We start from the raw sequence: 20325 nt of genomic DNA, 5'->3' as shown, positions 1-20325 counted from the left end.
TTATAGATAAAAAAATATTAAATCAAAATATCTGACTGAAAAGATATTTTGTTTCTAACACTTCATTTTGCGCAGAGTAGGGAACACGTTTTCAATTGCCACTTGGCAGGAAAATTGACGTTTATTTTATCTTCTAGGGGGGCAGCTGCCCCCTCTTAGAACATTGAAAGGCCTTTCAATGTTCTAAGTGCCCCCTCATGTATGTCGTACCCCTACCCGGGTTTTTTATATGCCCTTGAGACATATAAAAAAATAAAGTTGATGATGATTTCTCCGAAACGAAATGTCATACAAAAAAATTATCAACGCTATTAGGTAGAACTGTGGCCATGAGGACGTATGTTTTGTTTTTTCATATCTCTTTAAATAATGTCAAAAAAAATAAAAACGAAATCGGAAAACGACGACATATTGTTAGCAGGGACGGACCGAAGTGAAATAATTGGGGGGGGGGGGGGATATAATAAAATGTTGCCAATAAAAAAAAAATGTCTTAAGTCATTTATTGGACATTACGTTTTAAAATATAGGATTAGTAACAAAAATTTAAAAAATAGGATAATGTAATCGTTTATACTAAAATAAACGTCTTGCCTAGTTATTATACAAAATACAAATAGAAATTAAAATTATAATACTTTAAGCATTAGTTTGCGTAACTCTTATTCTACGGTTTTTGAGCTTGCACTATGCTGACATAATTTTAGATATATTGATATTGTCTGTAATATCTTTTTCCCATTTAAGGGCCATCAAAGAGTTAAGCCGTTCGTTTCTCATTTGAGTCCGTAGAGCATTTTTTACAAATTTTAATGAACTATTGGAACGTTCATTTTTTGCAACTGAAAATCCAGCAGTATAAATAAATTGACATAGAGTTTACATTTTTTTGTCTGCATAACTCAAAAAAAATTTCGAGCTCGCCCTGCAGTGCATAAGGGTCTGGCTTGTTGCAAGGATACATTGCTAGAACTAGATTTATGTGTTCCCTAGAAAGATTTTCATTAGACAATGGCAAAGAAAATAGTTTTATTATTGGACGAAGGTTTTCTATGACATCATTTAAATTTGTTTGTAAAAATGTGAATAAAACATCCAAAACACAAATAAATTCTTTTTTAAAATATCCTTTGATATGTACAAAAAAGTAAAAAACGTCGTGTTTTGATTGTTTTCATCGATTTTTTTTTGGTATAATTCGCCGCCTATGATGTTTTTTGAAATCATCTTCGGGTGAAATGTTCGCTTTAAATGCGAATTGTTTTGCTGCGTCAATCGGGTCACGTAATTCTTTATCATTGTTCCGGATTCTTTCGGGAATATTGGCAGTGCTTTTAATTTCTTCTACAGCATCTACAACGTTAAGCCTTTCCGATTCAAGCAATTCTGTAACTATTTTCAGTTTGTAAAATATTGTTTTTAAAAATATTAAATACGAGATAAAATCAAAAGATAGCCTACGTTTATAGAGACCCTGTGCTTTGCCTTTGGTTTTATTATCAACTTTGACGTTTATAGATATGTCTTCCAGAGTCTCTAAAATAATTTCGTATAATCTATTTATTGCTTGTAAGCTTTCTGCTCTAGCTGTCCATCGAGTTCTTGAAAGATTTTTCAAAAAAAGGGCGTTATCCACTTGCTCCAGTTGTGATTTTAATATCTGGCATCTTTTTACACTGGATGTAAAAAACACATAGATTTCTTCCAATATGTTAAACATATCTGACACTAGTGGACTTGCCTTGCAAGAGTGTTCAACAGCAGTGTTTACTCTATGTGCTTGGCAGGGTATGTATGGTATATTATGACCTACTAGTTCAGACATTCTCTGCTGGCATCCATTAAATTTACCCGACATCGCTGACGCAAAGTCATAGGACTGGAATGCTAATTTCGAAGTGTCTATTTTTAAATTCTGTAAAATATTTAAAATTTCATTGGCTATGCCAATTCCAGTCTTATCATCTGCCTCGCTTATCGAAAGAAGTCTTTCCTTTAAAAGTCCGTTGATACCAACCATTCTTACCGCTACAGAAAGAAGGTCTTTATTTGAACAGTCGGGGGTATGATCTGCCATTATGGTGAAAAAATTAGAATTGTTGATCTCCTTGACAATTTCTGCTCTCACCTTATCACCTAATAGTTGAATAAATTCATTTTGAGATCGGTAACTTATATGCGTAGTACGAGGAACAAAAATGTTGGTTTTCTAACCATTTCTGCATAATACTGTTATGACGAGCAATAAGGCATACAACCTGATAGAAGGTATCATTTTCTGATTCATTTCCTCGAAATGCAACACCTTGCCTTGAAAGGGTTCTCGCTACATCAAGTAAGATTTTTACTATAATCATATTATGTGAAAGTATGCGGTTTTCTTCTGTTAAGAGGTTTCTTTTATTTTTATCGATGAGTACATCAATATGTTTAGACTTTACCAAAAAATTACCATAATCATATAAAGCACTTTTGTGAGAAGTGGAGTTGAAATGTTGAGGCAGTTTACCCTCTTTTATAGAACCTGCACTTTTCATCTTTCCCCAATTTTTGACACCCGTACTGATCCAGGCCAAATCCGATTTCTCTCTTCCTATCCCCGCTGCATAAAGATAATATACAAAACAATAAGCCGCATCTTTCACGGTGCTGTATTCTAAAAATGGAAATTGTTTGTAGCACTGTGAATTAAAGCTATTCTTTCCATCACTTGGGAATTTTGATAAGACTGGTTGACGAGGACCTAATTCTATTAAGTAAGATCTTTGCGAATCAGTTATATTCCGTTCTCTTAAACCAGGATCATGCGGAACTATATTATTTTCCTATTTCTTTTCGTCAATTTTTGTGTTTTTTCGATTTGCTTCGGTTATTAAAATGGAATTATTACATGATTCTATAACATCCTTACACGCATCTTGTAACACCGTCACTTTTTCTTTGATATTTAATGCAACTAAATATTGATCTACAACATCAGTATTTTCAACACCTTTTGACACTTCTTTTAGCAGAGGAAACAAATCTTCAAAGTCAAAAATCAACAAATTTCAAAAGTTGTAGCCGCCATTATTTAATACTAAATTATGGTCAGATGCATCATCATCTTCCCTGACATCTGAGACAGAGTTTTTACCAATTGAGTCAGATTCGATGTTTTTATTTTGGGATATGGCTAAAATGAAATTATACCAAATCAAAAATAATAATATTTGAGAAATATTCACTACCATACCTTCATCAGATCCTTCCGAAATTCTCTCAGGAAGTGACACAACCAAGGCGCCGACAGTTTTCATTTTCATTGCAGGGTTATTACATTCATCATTACCGGAATTTATCGAATCTTAGTTAAAAATTAAAATATGATTAATAAAGTACAACTGACTTAAAATCAGTAAGATAAATTTTAGTTTTCTTATGGTTATGTAAATAATTGAATTATTTTTTCTTTTTAAATCTACTACCTTATATCATTATTATTATTACTTTTTTAAACTATATACAATTAAAATCATAGGTAGCTTAAAACTTCTTAACATATACTTACTTTCAACGACTTCCATGAGAACAGGCTGAACAGCAGAAATACATTTAGAAGAGGTTGATGGTTCATTAATTTCTAGGGCTACGTCTCTTGAGTCATTTTCTAAAATAACCAACGCAATAGTAATTTTATATTTCTATAAAATCAACCACCAACCATGAAATTTCGTACCTTCTAAACGTGAATCTGTGTATATATTTTTCCTCTTTGCCGCCTCAAAAGGATTTTCTGGAGCTCCAACAATGCGAACTCTCACTATTTTGCCCGGGTGATGTTTATTTCCATGTATGGTTTTATAGTCGTTGTTAAACACATCTCCGCACAAATCACATTTGACTTTATATCGGCGGGACTGGCACGGCATCATATTACCACTAGCAATTAGCAATTGTAACAGTATTTTTTATTATTTAAGTATCAGACGAATCAGACTAATATGGCAACTGGAAACAAACAGAATAACTCAGAATAAGGGCAAAGCGCGAAGTGAACTCAAAACTCAATGATCAGACCACAGATCACCGCGCGATACACCACGTGTCTAACACCCTAACAGCCTATCCTAAACGGAGTCGATCGGGGAAACCCCGTGCATATTATTGGTCAAAAACCATTGTTCGAGAGAAAATCGATAGACACAAGCGCGGACCGCCCTGCACGCTGCTATCATCTGGGTTGAAATTGATACGTAGGTCTTGCACAGAGCCGGTCTTATAATTTTAAGTAAATGGTCGGTAATATTGACAATAGTTTGCCGAATTTTATATCGGTGGCTTTAGAGGATAGCTTTCCTGTATTTTTTTTAATATGATTTGTGATTTTTATTCCTTTTTAAAATCTTTTACAGTTCTGACACGGAGACAGCCTGCAGACCCGGTAGTAGATATTATTTATACTCAACCTAAAAAAACGGTAAAACAGTAATTTTACTTTAAATGAAAAAAAATTCTTAAACTATTAAACTATATCCGAAACGGAAAAAAGTATTTGTTGCTGACTTTGATAAAGCCGCAATTAGAAGAACATTAAACACTTTTTTTAGAAATAAGTTACCTACAGTAGATAAAATTAATAATACACTGAAACAACACTTATTATTGCCTAATAGTTTTTTTTTTTTTAAATTGAATTACATTTTCTGGTTGCGCTATTAAAACAAATAATAAACGAGATCCGATGAATTCAATTTTTTAGAAGTTGGCAAAACCAAAAATGTTCTAAATGTAATTTTTGCCAACATGCCAACAGCTCAAATTATTGAAGGGGGGTCCGTATGTCCGTCCCTGATTGTTAGGCTTGAAAATGCGCAACTTTTCTGTAATTTAATCATGTCCGAATCTCTTTTGCTTTCCAAGATCCTTATGGTAGACATCCATATCTTGAACTCACTGCATATAGAAAAAAAATTATTAAAATCCCATTTAAATTTCAGCGGTGGCATAAGTAAAAAAAACACAGCGGGCGCGGACTATAAATAGGTTACTGACAAACGACATAAGCTGCGTTCTCGATAGTAGCTTAGGCCATAACCCCCTGTAAGAGTCTCTTACTAAGAGAGAAGACGTAACGACCCATAAGTTTGTTTTCTGTAAACCAAATTGCATTGAAATTTTATTTTAAGTTTGTTGTGTTTCCAGTACAAACAAAAGTAAGTTTCTTGTGTTTGAGTATTACGAATAATAATAGTTAAATATTACTATCATCGCAATCTATTAATAAGATATATCAGGTCGCAATGGAAAAAACTCGGCCAAAAGACTCCCAAACATTGCTTCGGGCTCAGATGGAGCGAGAGGTACACAGCAAGAAAAAATGCTCCTATGAGGCTTACCAATGTTCCCAGTTGGCTGCGGAAAACTCCAAGTTTTGCATGAAACATATTTTAAATGATAAAAGTGCCCAATTCAAGCAGTGCAATTATGTTTATCAACATAATGGCAAGAGGTGCCATTTACCTGCACCCAAAGGTGACAAGAAGGATTATGGGTAAGCCTGTTGGAGTTTTACATTGTTCCTTATACAAAAATACAAATAGTTCACTAACCTGCTACACATCTAAATTAATCAATTATGTAATTGAGTTTTATAACTTACTAGCATTGTTTAATAATTTCGTATGGTATTTTTAGAAAGTTTTACTTTAATTATTGAAATGAATTAATAACAATTTCGTTTATTACCCAACAATAAGATAAAGTACAAACCATTATACAGTGTGGTGACTTTAACTGGAATAAATTCAGTTAAAACTAATCAAAATTTATCTCGCAAAATTCCTGAGACCCATCGATTTTTGTTTATTTTTTTCACAGTTCAAGATAGTTTTTGTATCTTTTCACCTACAGGGGGGTTCAAATTAACCCCAACTTTTTTTTTTCAAACAGATAGCCACTTTTTTTAAACTCTCATTCAAAAGAGCCCTTTTTCTTGATTAAATTGCTCTATTTACTTTTATGGGTTCTAGTCGACTTTAGGTATCTCTGAATTTTAACATTTTTGAATATGAAATAGTAAGCTAATCTTCTTTGGACTATTTTAAGCAAAAAAAATTGGAGGATATATAACATTTTCTTTAATAAAATAATAAAAACAACAAAAAAATCATGACAATGTGTACCTATGTACAATATAAACATGTTTTTGAATATTCTCCACAAGCACTTCCTCATTTAACAGTAATGAGAGTAAACTATGAGCCGGTCGGCTTGGGTTCAGATTTCAACTGTGCCAATTTTACTTTTTTTATTTTTTTGCAACAAAGAATTTTGTAGTTTTGGAAAAATTATTTAATTTAAATGAAATTATGCATAAAAAATTACCAAAAAGACGAAATGCTTTATATAACATAAAAAAAAATTGATTTTACTTTTTCCTGTCCCTTTAGTCCCTTTATTTTCATGTAAAAAACATGCTGAAGACACCCATAATGTATTATTTACTGTTTTGGTACTTTTTAGATATCGATCTGAATTAAAAATAATATGAAACAAAGCATATTTTATTTAAAATTAAGTCTAAAGAATATTTATTTTTCATATAAATAACAAAAACAAAATTCCCTTCCACCTTCCTTTATTATTCTTTTTAATTCACGTTTGACATAACGCCGCAAGGTACATGTTCTTTGATGAAAGAGTTTTTTATTTCTTCCATATGAATTTTTTTAGTGTTTCGGCTTGGCTGAATTGCATTGGGTTGATTTTGCGTTGCGTTTGCACACTTACGCCCCCTGTGTGGAAACGCAATGCACACAGGGGGCGTAAGCGCCCCATGTGCTGTTGGGATGGAATGGGTTGGATTGGATTGGATTGGATTGGATTGGATTGGATTGGATTGGATTGGATTGGATTGGATTGGATGGGATGGATGGGATGGGATGGGATGGGATGGGGTTGGGTTGGGTTGGGTTGGGTTGGGTTGGGTTGGGTTGGGTTGGGTTGGATTGGATTGGATTGGATTGGACACAAATACACATGTATTTGTGTATATGTATTTATGAATACACATGTATTTGTGTCCAACCCAACCTATGTGTCCATCCAATGTGGATTGGATTGGATTGGATTGGATGGGATGGATGGGATGAGATGGGATGGGATGGGATGGGATGGGATGGGATGGGGTTGGGTTGGGTTGGGTTGGATTGGATTGGGTTGGGTTGGGTTGGATTGGATTGGATTGGATTGGACACAAATACATGTGTATTTGTGTGGGTTAGTGTTGTTGTGTGTTGGGTTGGGATAGAATGGGATGGGTTGAAATGGGTTGGGTAGGGTTGGATTAAGTTTGGATAAATTGTTTTGAGTTAGGATTTCTTCAAGCATATGAGGGGCTGGGATGAGATTGGATGGGACAGGTTGGCTTGGGTTGGGACTCGACATTTACAAGTTTTTTGTATAATTTTTATATGTAGTGATATATTGTACAAATATCTGCATAAAGTATGAATTTTTTAGTGTTGTGTATTAGCATGTGTATAAATAGTGAAACCCGTTCGCCAGTATAATGTGACAACAGTGTTATCATTTTTGCAGGATCAAGCCTGTTGTTGTTTGTTAGTCGCCTAGACAACGAGCTTAGCGCGATTCAATTTGCATCCAAAGGTATTATTGTAGGCATTTTTTTTCTAGAAATTTAGTGTCAGTTATAATTTATAATTCTGTAATTCTTTGGTTAATTTTACTTAAATATTTCTAGTACTTTCGTTAATTTAATTTTGATTTGACTTTCGTTAATTTTGGTTTGTTTTTTTATAATTCGTTAATTTTAATTATGGATCAAGCGTCTAATATTTTTCAATTAATGCAAGTGATTTCTGCCGAAGATCCTGATTTATTACAAACATTACAAAATGGTTCTTTAATACGCCAAAATATGCGTTGTTTATCCCGAAATTGTCGTCGGTACTGCGTGATTCAGCATAAGGGAAACAGCCTCTCTGGGAGTTATGTTCTTTTGCAAGCAATGTCGTGTGTGTTACAGTGTGCTTAAGGCATCCTTTTTTTGAAAGAAGCAATTGTTCCATCCGATTAACCCTTTTTTTAATGTGAGAATGGGCTTGTGAAGTCCGCACCGGATGTGCAGCAATGTCGGCAGGTTGTTCGCGACAAAATGCAATCCAGCAATATTTTCCCCTCAAGACTCTTGAGACGAAACCGACTATTTGCTTTGCCTTTTCACAGTACCAACTATGCCACTCTCCTATCGAAAGACCCTTAAATATTATCAACCATGAGGATATTGAAGTTGTGGGCATTGGCTTGTCTAGTTTTAGGAATCAAATTAGAGAGATTGTGTAAACTCTTCTGTTGATTTTATGTTGGTTTGCCTGTAAAAACATATTTGTATTTTAGCTATTTTAAGTTATGGTTAGGTGTAACTATTGAACTTTGTAATATTGTTTTTTTTGTAATGGATCAACCCCATCCTGTCTATTAAATAAATAAATAAAAAAAAAATTTCTAACACTTCTGGAGATATTTATCGGATTGCCTTAATACTTGCCTAATACGTTCATTGAGTTCGTCTAGGTTTCCTGGTTTGCTCATATAAATTTGACCTTTCAAATGTCCCCACAGAAAAAAATCAAGTGGGGTGAGATCGGGAGAACGTGCCGGCCACTCGATTGCACCCCTTCTACCAATCCATCTGTTTGAAAAATTGTCCAATAAAATATGTCCAGAAAATACTGGCGTACATTACGGGCATAATGTGGGGGAGCACCATCTTGTTGCATCCAGATTTTTTCATCATACAAATCTGGATCGAACTGACTCGGATATAAGGCACGTAAGACTGGAACTAGTTCATGTTCAAGAAATTCTAGATATCTTTCCCCAGTTAAAGTATCATTGAAGAATATGGGCTCTATAACTTGCCTGCCAATTATGCCAGCCCAAACATTAGTTTTCTGGGGATATTGTGTATTAGTTTCCCTTACCCAGTGTGGGTTCTCATCAGACCAGTAGCGACAGTTCTGCTTATTAACATGGCCATTTAGGGTGAATGTAGCCTCATCAGAAAAAAGGATCCACTCCGAAGATATGCGATTTTCGTCAATGGCGTTCATCATTAATTCACAGAACTGAACTCTGCGATCTGGATCGTCTTCCAATAACTCTTGAACGGGTTGCATTTTATAAGGTCGTTTGTTTGCACTTTTTAAAATTTTTAGCACAGATTTACGATGAATAGAGTTTTCGCGAGCTACTCTTCTGACTGCAGTTACCGGATTTTCTTCCATCGCTAACAATACATTTAATTGGGTGTTTTCATCGATTTTAGAAGACCTTTGTCTTGAAAAATCCCTCACGTGCCCAACTTCTCGAAATCTGCTTTCGATTTTACTAACCGTACCTTGGTTAATAGGTGGCAAATCTGGATATTTCTGCCTGAATAAGTGGACAACCTCTAGCTAAGTACGACTTCTGTCCCCATAACCAATCATTAGTAAGATTTCAATCTTGTGGGATTCGGATAAATAAGGCATTTTTTCAATATAAGTTAACTTATTTAACAACTGGTTGAAATTCACTTTAACAGTGACACTACAACAATGTCAGGAAATGTCCCGATACCAATAAAATAAACAAAAACGCCAAAAATTTACCAACACAAAATATTTCGAGACTTAATAATTTAATGGTTTTTATTTTTTTTTTCGTATTTCTCCTTTAGATAATCACAAAAGTAAATAGGGCAATTTAATCAGGAAAAAGGCCTCTTTTCAATGAGAGTTTAAAAAAAGTGGCTTCATTTGAAAAAAAAAGTTTGGGTTAATTTGGCCCCTCCCCCCCCTGTAGGTGAAAAAATACAAAAACTATCTTGAAATGTGAAAAAAATAAACAAAAATCGACGGGTCTCAGGAACTTTGCGAGATAAAATTTGATTAGTTTTAACTGAATTTATTCCAGTTAAAGTCACCACACTGTATATTAAATTATAACATATTCGAAAAGAGTTCTTCAATGTTACATGAGAGAAAAAAAAAACATGTAAATTGGGGACAAAATTCAGCCAACACATGCAATAGAAATACACAAAAAAAACTAGATTGAAAACCCTATGTAAAGTTTTTCAAACCAAGACCAATTATGACACCATTTTCCCTTTAAATCATTTAAGTATTTTTTTATATCTATGATGGACCTATCTATGATGAACCTATCTATGATATCTATAGGTTCATTATAGCAAGTTACAGGATTTACGTGCAACTTGGTGGTTCAAGTATAATGAATTTTAATATTAATGCTTAAACAAATTACACAGTGAGTAAATAACATAATGATAACTATATTCACCTGTTGACCTAATAATAATATTCTTAATTGATGGTCTTGTGCAGTCAACTCCATTTTTTTAAATTGTTGGAAAATTAAGGAAAACTTTGTAAAAAGTTTCATTGTGAAATTTCCAATTTAATTTAATTAACAAACCATTTTTGAAACATGCAAGAAAACAAAAGAAAAAACTTGTGAAAAAATTGACTCTCTTGGCAACAAACTTTTAAAAATAAAATCCAAAGAAAAAAGTTGTCATCATATAAATTTATCATGAAAATTAAAAGAACAAAACACTTTGGCTCTTACAAAATACTAAAAAAAAACTTAATATGTAGGCATTTTTACAAAATTATTAAGTCGTCTGTTTTAACTTTGTCTCAAAAAAAAATGTTAGGGGTAGTTTTGAAAATATTTTTGAAAAGATCATTGTCTTCTATAAAAAAAGCATTTTGAGACACATAAAACAAAAACAGACCCTCAAAATTAATATATAATTTTAATATAAAATAACTACATAATATTTTATTGTCACTATACACAGTATACACTACAATTACCACAAACATATTATGAAGATCAGAAAGAATTTAGATCAATTTTTGATTTTTTATGAGCAGTGTATATAATCTTGGGAGAATGTTTCCAAATGCAAGGAGACATTTATCAACTTCCCAGCTCTAACACTTATAATGAAGGTGATAATGGTAGAAATGATGGGGTTGTTATTTTTATAAAATCAACAATAATAGCCGATGTTAACCACATTAAATTACCCTTCAGTCAGGGACCAATATTAGTAGGATAGAGTTTGCTCTTGAAGGTATCACATACGGAATAAGAAGTCCCTATTTTGAAGAAAAAAACATTGAAGTTTATACCGGTAATATTAACATTAACAGCTACAAAATTAAAGAGCATAAAAGTTTAAAAATAATAAAAAAAAATAAAAATTGCATTAGTAATGGGTTGATAAATTCCATTAAACATAGAGAAAAAAAGCATTTTTAAAAAATCATACGCCTGCATTAGAAACTAAGTACAAACACTACAGAAATTTGAACAAACAAATAACAAATATATATGTGCCTATGTATAATAAATATATAAATGCCAAATAGAAAGTAACAAAAACAACCTTAATAAATAATTAAAATATATAAAATAATTAATGATGTTACTAATCTTTGGAAAAACAAAAAAGTGACAAATTTCTCCATAAATGACGCGGATAAGATTCCTGTTGATGACAATTTAAAAATGGCTACTATTGCAATTAATACATTGGAATTGAAGTGGCCAAAAGGATACAACCAAAGAATATTAAAATATATGAGGGTAAATCAAGTGTCGCATCTATGTATTTAAGTCTATCAAAAAGGGAGAGATTGTCGGATACATGGATTCTTTGAAAAATGGGCATGTGGACTGGATGATATCTCCACAAAATTAATTAAAATATGAAAACCAAATATTTTATTTCCCATAACTAATATTGTAAATTAACTTTTAAAACAGGTATAGTTCTGGATTTATACAAACAGTCTTTAATAGTTCCAGTCCATAAATCAGGCTCAAAAAAGGTGATAGAACGCTTTAGACCAATTAATCTAATCAATAATTTTTTTGCAAAATAGAAAAATGTTAAAAGGCAGACTACTACATTTTTTGAAAGGTTTAAAATCTTTTCGGATAAACAGTTTGAATTTATTGTGAATTGCAGTACAATTGATGATATACAGCTTGTTTTCTGAGATTATTAATAATCTATATGAAAACAGAAAATGCTTGGCTATTTTCCTCGACTTCTCGAAGGCGTTTGTCACTGTTTCTCATAACTGATTGATTAACTCTTTGAAACAATATGGTGTGAGAGGTCCAGCCCTTGAGGTTTTTGAAATTTGCTCAAGTAATGGAAAATAATATATGAAGATCAATGATCAAATAAGTTCACTAAATATTAAAATAGGTATTCCACAGGGCACAATTTTAGGACTTAATCTGGTTTATAACATATTAATTCAATTGGAATGGATGTGGTAAAACAATGGCTAGATTTTAAATAATTTGTCAATAAGTCTTGAACCCAATTTCATTCTTTTTACTATAAAAAAAACCAACAGGCCAAATTTTACTTGCTTACCCAAATAAGCCCAGACCTTGAAATTAAAGCTGTGTCAAATTTGAAATATCTCGGGAGCATCATTCACCAAAATCTGAAGTGGACAGAACAGGTAGATTATTTGACAAGTAACATTTAAAGAAATCTATATTCTTTAAGATTTTTTAGGCAGAATATTACTTATAGAAGTATATAAATCATTAATATAATCATTACTTAGGTATATGCTTATAATATGGGGTGGAGCGTACCAATCTCATTTTTCAGTTTTTCATAGTTTTGTTCAATTTTGTGAACTAAAACTGATTTTGTAAATGATACATATTTTTCTTTTGTTTGAAGAATAACATTAATTTTATCACCTTCACTATCTAATTGTTTTCTATATAAAGGACTATAGAATATGGTATTTTAAAATTTAAGGTACATGAGTTACAGAACTGTGAGCTGTGCCTCGAAATTGTGCGGTTAAATGGTCATGATCACACACTTTTTTATCTTCTGGTTTAAATTGTTGGTTACATATATGACATTCTTCACTTTTTAAATTTCAGGTTTTCATTCTCTGATAATGGAATCATAGATACAATATGATTAAAATAATTATTATAAATTCTAGGATTTTGTCTCAATTTAACTATTGCAAAAAAAAATCAGAAGTGTGTGCGCCCCACTAGACTCTTCATATGTTTGAAGGAGGCAGTGGTTATCCCTCTTTATAAGGGTGGAGATGTGAGTGAGCCTTGTAATTTCCGTCCAATTTCTATATTATCTACCCTCTCCAAGATAGTTGAAAAACTTGCAAAAATCAGAATTTTATCTTTTTTGCAACATAATTGCATTTTATCTGCAAATCAGTTTAGATTTCAAACGGGAAAAGGGACTCATGACGCTATTTTCGGCTTTTTGGAGAGTGTCTATGTGTCCTTGAATTCTGGAGAGTCCGCGGCGGCAGTGTTTTGCGATTTATCCAAGGCATTTGATTGTGTAGATCATGGAATACTGCTGTCTAAGCTCAATAATTATGGCTTTAGAGGTGTGGCATTGCAATGGCTGGAATCCTATCTGTCTAATCGTACCCAAAGAGTTACAGTATCTGGATGTTTATCCGATTCCAGATCCCTTAAAACTGGAGTACCTCAGGGTTCAGTGTTAAGACCACTATTATTTTTGCTCTATGTAAATGATTTGGGTTCATTAAAACTGCAGGGCAAAGTGGTTCAGTTTGCTGATGATACCACCATTTTATGGAATCATAGAGATTCTGATAATGTTAGAGCCCAGGTTTTTAAGGATCTTAAGATTTTATCGGAGTGGTGTGCTGCAAACAGGCTTGTATTTAATGTGGGCAAAACCTTTATTATGGGATTTAAGTGTGATGTTCAGGGCCTTATGTTTAGTGAAAACTCCCCCTTGCAAAACAAAGAAAGCTGTAAGTTCCTTGGTATTACCATTGATGGTCGCCTTCGCTTCGAAGATCATATCCTAAATCTTGCATCAAAATTATCCTCTGGATGCTTTGCAGTAAGAATGGCGGGGCATGAGCTGGGAGGGGTAGTTGCACGTTCAATGTACTTTTCTCTTATTGTGTCCCACCTTCGTTATGACTTGCCTTTTTGGGGTTTAAGCAACAAGGGATTATTAAACATAATTTTTGTGATTCAAAAAAAGGCAGTTATATACTATTAATACCTATGTTCCGCTGGGTTAAGAGATTCTTGTAAACCTCTCTTTATATCTCAAAAAATCCTAACTCTTTTTTCTCTTTTTATCTTAGAAACAGCTACTCTTATTCATAAATGTCCTAAACCTCCCTCTAACACTGGTCATATGACTCGCCAGGTTAACGATTTTCCCTTACCAATCCCTACATCCTCCCTCACCAAGAACTCACTTATATACCTTAGCAAAAAAATTTACAACCATGTTCCTCTATGTATCAGACAAATTTTAGAAGTTAAGAGATTCAAAAAGGAATTAAAATCACTTTTATTATCCAGGGCATATTATAGCCTTGACGATTTTTTTAATGATACCTTTTAACCTGTGCTCTGACATCATTTTAGTGTTTTAGTTTTGTTTCCTGTTAAATAATTTAATTTACTTCTTCTAAATTCTGTTTTATTGACAGCTTTACTTATTTTTTAATGAAATTTATCAAAAAGATGCTTTTTTTTTTCTCAATCTGTTTTGTTATGATTAATTTTGGTAATGTGTGTACATTTTATGGTAAAGTGTTTTAGATGTAGATGTTATGTTTGTTTGAAATTTAAAGTGAATTTGGAATTTTTTAGTTTTTAGGATGCTTGTACACAAGATTTTGTTGTCTTACGTAATATAGCACATTTTCTTTCTTTCTTTCTTTCTTCTTCTATTGCTCCTAAATCATTGTGAGCTTTTTTGGCCTTATTAACAATCTTCTCTATGTGTTTAAGTTTTCTTGCAATATGATGCCAAGGTATGTTATTTGAGATTTAAACGGTATTACTACATTATTTACTTGAATTCGAGATGCCCTTCTTGTACCTCTGGTAAACCACATTGTTTCACATTTATCACTAGAAAGAGTAAGATGATTTTACTTTAGAAATATATTGACTCTTTTAAGGTTAGAATTCAGTTTACTAATCATTGTATTTTGCCTTTACTATAATAGCCAAATTATCTGCATACCCATTAATTATTGTATCTCTCAAATCCAAAGTAAAGATTTTTGTGGCAAACCTGTTGTTGCCAAAGTTAGTCCCAAAAATGAACCACCGTTATCTATATTGTATAAGAGCCTATTTTTAAGTAGTCTGTAAATTATGTTACAAAGCTATAAATGAATTTTCATGCCTTTAAGCCTAGAATATAGAGTCCATATATTTACTTTGTCATATGCTGACTTAATGCCCAAAAAAACTACCAGTGCTGATTCTGAAGAGTGATCTCCGTCAACAATATATAAAATCAGCTATACATACATACATTATCATATATACCTCTACCTTTTCTAAAACCAGTTTATTTATTTGAAAAATCAGTATTTTTGTAATTGTGTTCAAGAAACCACTCTATTCTAATTTTTTGCAAAATATATTGACCAAACAACTCTAAATTAATTTTTACAGAGGTATGAATATTCAGTTGATCTGAAATAAGATTTATAAAATTATCTTTTCTCATCATATCTCATCTCATCAAAAAAATCAATTATATCCATTATACCTTTTTTATGGAAGTAAGATATACGAATTAATTCTACTTTTAATAGTGTTATAGTTTTTTAATATTTCGCGTTTATGAATATGCGAACTTAAATGTGCATTGAGGTTATGCTTGTGATACTATGTTTTACATTCTTTGTATTTTGATAAATCAAGCTTTGGGATCTTGGGATAATTATTTGCTTTATTTATTTAGTTTTTCTTTTTTTTGTATTAGAAAATGAGGGACGAAAAAGACATGATATTCTTTGATGTTCGTATAAGTTCGTCGTGTTTTATGTTTCTAGCATTTTTACAATAACTACCCTCAACCTTGATGGTTTTAACAAGCACTTTTGAGTCACTAGGCTTATTGTTGGTCTTTACAAATTGGTGTTCCTCATAAAGAAATTTAACATTTTTTATGGTGCTGAAAATTTGGATATTGTCGGTACTCTTCTTGCAATGAATACTACAGAGGATATATATAATCTTAAAACCAAATTCATATGAAATAATATTTAATAATGTAACTAACCAGAATTGATGATAAGAAGAACAGTAAATAATCCCTACTTACTAGCAACACTTAAAAGAGTAAATGATATTTGAAAAACATAAAATAAAGGTAAAATACAATGTTAGTATTAAAAGTTACTAAAGATTGATCCTAGTACAATTCCTTCTTTATATGCATCCGTTCATAATAATATAAAAAATAAGTCATTTTGTTCAATTCAGAATGATCAAGAACCACTAAATGTACGAATTATTTCTTATTTAATTCAATTGTTATTAGTTAAAGGAAGAGCTTAATAAGGTTACCCACCAATCAGATGCATCTTGCATCATTAATCTAATAATTTAAGTTTTTTCGTTAAAGCATTCGAATAAACGCCGCAAATTTGCCCTTTTAATTAGTTTTAAAGTCTAATAAAAAAATTACAATTTTAAAGTCTTGATTATGTTTTCTATATTTTGGTCTTATAATATAGAACATATTTTATTCTATATTTTTTTATTATAGCTACTGTAATGAGCATGCTCTAAAGGCGACCCTAGTGCGAAACAGACAAAATGGAAAAAATCCACCTCCGTTGTCGGCTGAATCGTTGTTAACCAATTTGTCACATTATGTTAAAAAACCCAGGAATAGAAGCATTTCCTCTTCAAGTTTTATCTCTGATGAGGATAGAGGATATGGGGAGGATGGGGATCCGAAATCTGTACGGATCATCGACCCATTTGGTAAATTTATTATTATGACTTTGGAAAATAAAGATAATAAACAGTGTTTTTTTTTAGTTGATATTGATGCAAACTCAGTTTATAATGAGCAATGTAATGAGATCCTTGACATGTGTAGCGAATCTGAAAGTGATGTGGAACCATCAACATACGCTACTGTCTGGCATGATTCAAATTTTGACAGTTCTGATAATGAAAGTATTGATTCTGAAGATGAAGACCCTTTAAAGTATGTTTTTATATTTAAAATAAAAATTAAATTATGATAGTGTTATTTTAGACATGCTAATGTATATACCGCAGAAGAAATCTCACTTATTACAAGAGATAAACTTGTAAGACTTCAGTCCTTGTACATTGAAGAGTATAAGCATTTAAGATATTTATTGAAAGAGAGAAGAAGGAAATATTTACATGCTCTTAAGAGAGAAAAGGAAACTTGCTGTAAGCTAGTTTTGGAATAGAATTTACTTACATTCTTGTCAATAATTATTTTTAGGTAATATTTGCAACCAGGTTCGTGACAATCCCAAGGAGCAAAGGTTGTATGAAAAATTAAAGCACTATAATAAGTATCATAAGGCGTTTGGTGAAGATGCGATATTGGAAAAGCGACTGCACGACTTAAGGACAAAGGTAAGTTGTTTTTCATTACTAATAAGTCACTTCTCTCAGACTTGTACATACAGGTTGGGGAATCAATAATTTTGCATAAGCGGTGATCAAAGGCGAAAAATGGAAGCTCGCATGCATGCAATTAAAATTTCGCAAATTAGTACGCGAAAGTTCAGGTATTTTTAAAATCTAGTAGGCCTATGGGGTCGGGGTGAAATTTGAGTTGAATTTTATTCAAGTTTTACTTTATTCTCTCTCTTAAATTTAAAATGCGAAAGTATCTCTAAGTTCACTGCTAATAATAATAATAATAATAATAATAATAATAATAAATGTCTTTATTCTTGTAAACATATATGTTTGACAAAAAAAGGCGAAGTTTAGCTTTACATAGCTACTCTACTTAACCATTAAATATAAGGGCGCCACAGTTTTTTTTTGGAACTATGAAACATGTTACTTTATAATTTTAATATTTTGATGATCTGGGAGGCTGAAAGAGAGTTAAGGTTCTAAGGTGGTGTCATGAGTTTCCTTTAATAAAGAAAATTGATGATTTGAAAAGTCTAGGTTTCTTGAGAAGAAAAAAATCAATTTCAGTAATAATAGTATATATATAGATGGATCAGATTGATGATTTACATGTCAATTAATAGGATAAAAAGCTATTTTAAGTTATTAAAAGTTAAAGTTTTAATGTTTTAGCTTATATAAAAAAAATTGAATAATGATGATACAAAAAAATATGTGATGACACAATACAACTCAAACATAAATGTGGAAGGATACTAACGTCCTCCCTTTTTAAATATTGTACGCTCTCCTGCACTTGGTGTGTTATATGTAATCTTAAATGTTTTTAAAATTATTTTAATTTGTGACAATTTTTTTCCCACTACATGGAACTCCTGTGCTTAACCGACAATTAGCACTGATGATTAATTGACTGACTGATAAATATTTCTTTGAATATTCATTACAAAAAAATGATGGAAAAAAACTACCAAAAAAATGAATGCGTAATTATTAAACATGACAAAAAATTATTTGCGTTTGTCGTTAACTGGTGACCACTTTAAATAAACCGGGGTCTTTTATGCATGTAAAAAGGCCAAGAAAACAGTTAAGTTAATGATTAAATAAAATTGTTACACCTAAATTAACTTTAAATTTGGATAAATTAATTAGGACTCTAAAAAAACTATAAATAATAAAAAAAAGAAAAAAAAACTCAGGCATCAAGGACTGAGCTTGCTGCTTCTCATTGGAAAAAGATGAATGAGTGCCTGGGTTTAAATATTTGATGAAAAAACGACGAAGAGTAGTTAACTGGTGGCGGTATCAAATTAGTTGTATCACCAGAATACAAAAACACAAATCAAGCACAATGTGTTTTACTAACTTAATAAAAGCTACAAATTAGGACGATTCAAATTCTCAGTTTCTCTACAAATCACCAATTTATGTTAGAAGCAGGCGGATGATAGATATAAATTTAGGAACCGTAGACTTCAAACGTTAACACCAGATTGGAGAGCATTGAATTTGACAGACCGTATTTAATAGACAGTTAGCAGCAATTTTAAAAAAATTAAAAACTTATATCTGATTGGTTGATAACCAAAATGTGATCTGGAGAGTCAAGAACAAAAAAGGAAAACAGAACTTGGCGACAAGGTTAACGCAACCTCGGATTAGGCTTTTAGACCGTAAGAGCATGACAGGTGGAAGTGTATGATTTTATTCCGCTTTTTATTTCCGTCTTTTTGATGGTCGATCGTCGGCCGTCAAATAAGTTTTTTGCATAAACCTTTTTAAGTTTTTGCATCACCCTTGCAATTATTTTTAGAGATGATTCGCAAGTTTTGTACGATTCGAAACTGCTTGCCATTTTGCATTTACATAAAGGGCAATAAGATAAATATGTAATAAAAAAAGGCATGCATCGAGGTGTTACTGACTTATTATTGTGTTATGGACTTTTTTAGCAAGCTTTTGTTTTTTCAGTATGTTTCAATATAAAATTTATTTGGTTAAGTATGTTTGCTATAAAAAGGGTTTTCTTACAAAAAAAAATTTACATTAATCAAGCAAAATCTAAATTTTATTATATTAATTTTCACTATCATCCATTGCATCGATCAATTCGTGATCCGAACCGGAATCACAATCATCTTTTTCCTCCTCGTCAGCCTGGAAGTCTATTGCTTCTTCTTCCTCCTCATTTTCACTGGCGTATTCCTTTATTGAAACATAAGTTTTTTAATAATGCAAATGTCATGATATTAAAAATAGTACAAAAATGTTCACCTGCAATTATGTGTTCGACAATTGGAGGTAATTCATCCCCTGTAAATCATATGAAACTATAGTTGTTTTCTTCAATTTTCCATCCAAAGTTTTCTGGTACTAGACTATTATTCGGAATTGGTTCCGATGAATTTTTCGATAAATGGCTAATGTACGAAGTTCGCTAAAAGCTGCTGCAGAAGTTCACGCTTGCGAAGGGGCAGAGTGCAAGCGTCAATGTCCCTCAGCTTTTGCCGGAATTCACCATTTGGCTCAATGTTGTAACCGTAGGTCGTGGAAAAAAAGACGCGTCTCATCTGCACTTTTGCAGCCTCTCAAGCCATTTTTAGCTGTGCAGTATAATCTACAAACGAATTCCTGCATTATTTTAAGCGCCTGTTCAAAATGTTAACGGGCAGGTTTTTATAGGTTGAAAATGCTTCCTGGAAGGATTCGTTAGCGCAGTACAACTGCCATGGTTATGTTTTTCCTTTTCGATAAACCGCCGGGTTATAATCGCAACCGGTTAGTGCG

The 20325-nt window shown here is 32.2% G+C and overlaps 2 protein-coding genes across 4 annotated transcripts in view; one reads left to right on the top strand and one right to left on the bottom strand.

Annotated features, from left to right (window-relative positions):
• Positions 1–661: 661 nt before the first annotated feature.
• Positions 662–4038, bottom strand: LOC126750435 (uncharacterized). Its single transcript, XM_050460059.1, has 4 exons — positions 3719–4038; positions 3551–3649; positions 3236–3346; positions 662–3175 (listed from the first exon to the last, which is right to left on the bottom strand). The coding sequence occupies exon 4, from the start codon at positions 2075–2077 to the stop codon at positions 1175–1177; it is 903 nt and encodes a 300-aa protein (XP_050316016.1). The 5' UTR covers positions 2078–3175; positions 3236–3346; positions 3551–3649; positions 3719–4038; the 3' UTR covers positions 662–1174.
• Positions 4039–5046: 1008 nt separating this feature from the next.
• The window catches only part of LOC126750398 (KAT8 regulatory NSL complex subunit 2), a 28536-nt gene continuing 13257 nt past the window's right edge, over positions 5047–20325 (top strand). For 2 of the 3 annotated variants that reach the window (XM_050460019.1, XM_050460017.1), the window contains exons 1-6: positions 5047–5195; positions 5277–5533; positions 16667–16887; positions 16945–17116; positions 17168–17331; positions 17387–17523. In XM_050460019.1, coding sequence (XP_050315976.1) covers positions 5283–5533; positions 16667–16887; positions 16945–17116; positions 17168–17331; positions 17387–17523 — 945 coding nt within the window. In that variant the 5' untranslated portion in view covers positions 5047–5195; positions 5277–5282. Of the gene's footprint in view, positions 5196–5267; positions 5534–16666; positions 16888–16944; positions 17117–17167; positions 17332–17386; positions 17524–20325 lie in introns of all 3 variants that reach the window. The other variant, XM_050460018.1, reaches the window with a different exon arrangement.

The sequence above is a fragment of the Anthonomus grandis genome, chromosome 2, assembly GCF_022605725.1.
Source record: "Anthonomus grandis grandis chromosome 2, icAntGran1.3, whole genome shotgun sequence".
Classification (NCBI taxonomy): Eukaryota; Metazoa; Arthropoda; class Insecta; order Coleoptera; family Curculionidae; genus Anthonomus; species Anthonomus grandis.
This window is presented reverse-complemented; position numbering and strand designations above follow the sequence as displayed.

Coding starts and splice junctions, on each gene's coding strand:
- LOC126750435 (XM_050460059.1), bottom strand. CDS start 2,077: ATGGCAGATCATACCCCCGACTGTTCAAATAAAGACCTTCTTTCTGTA.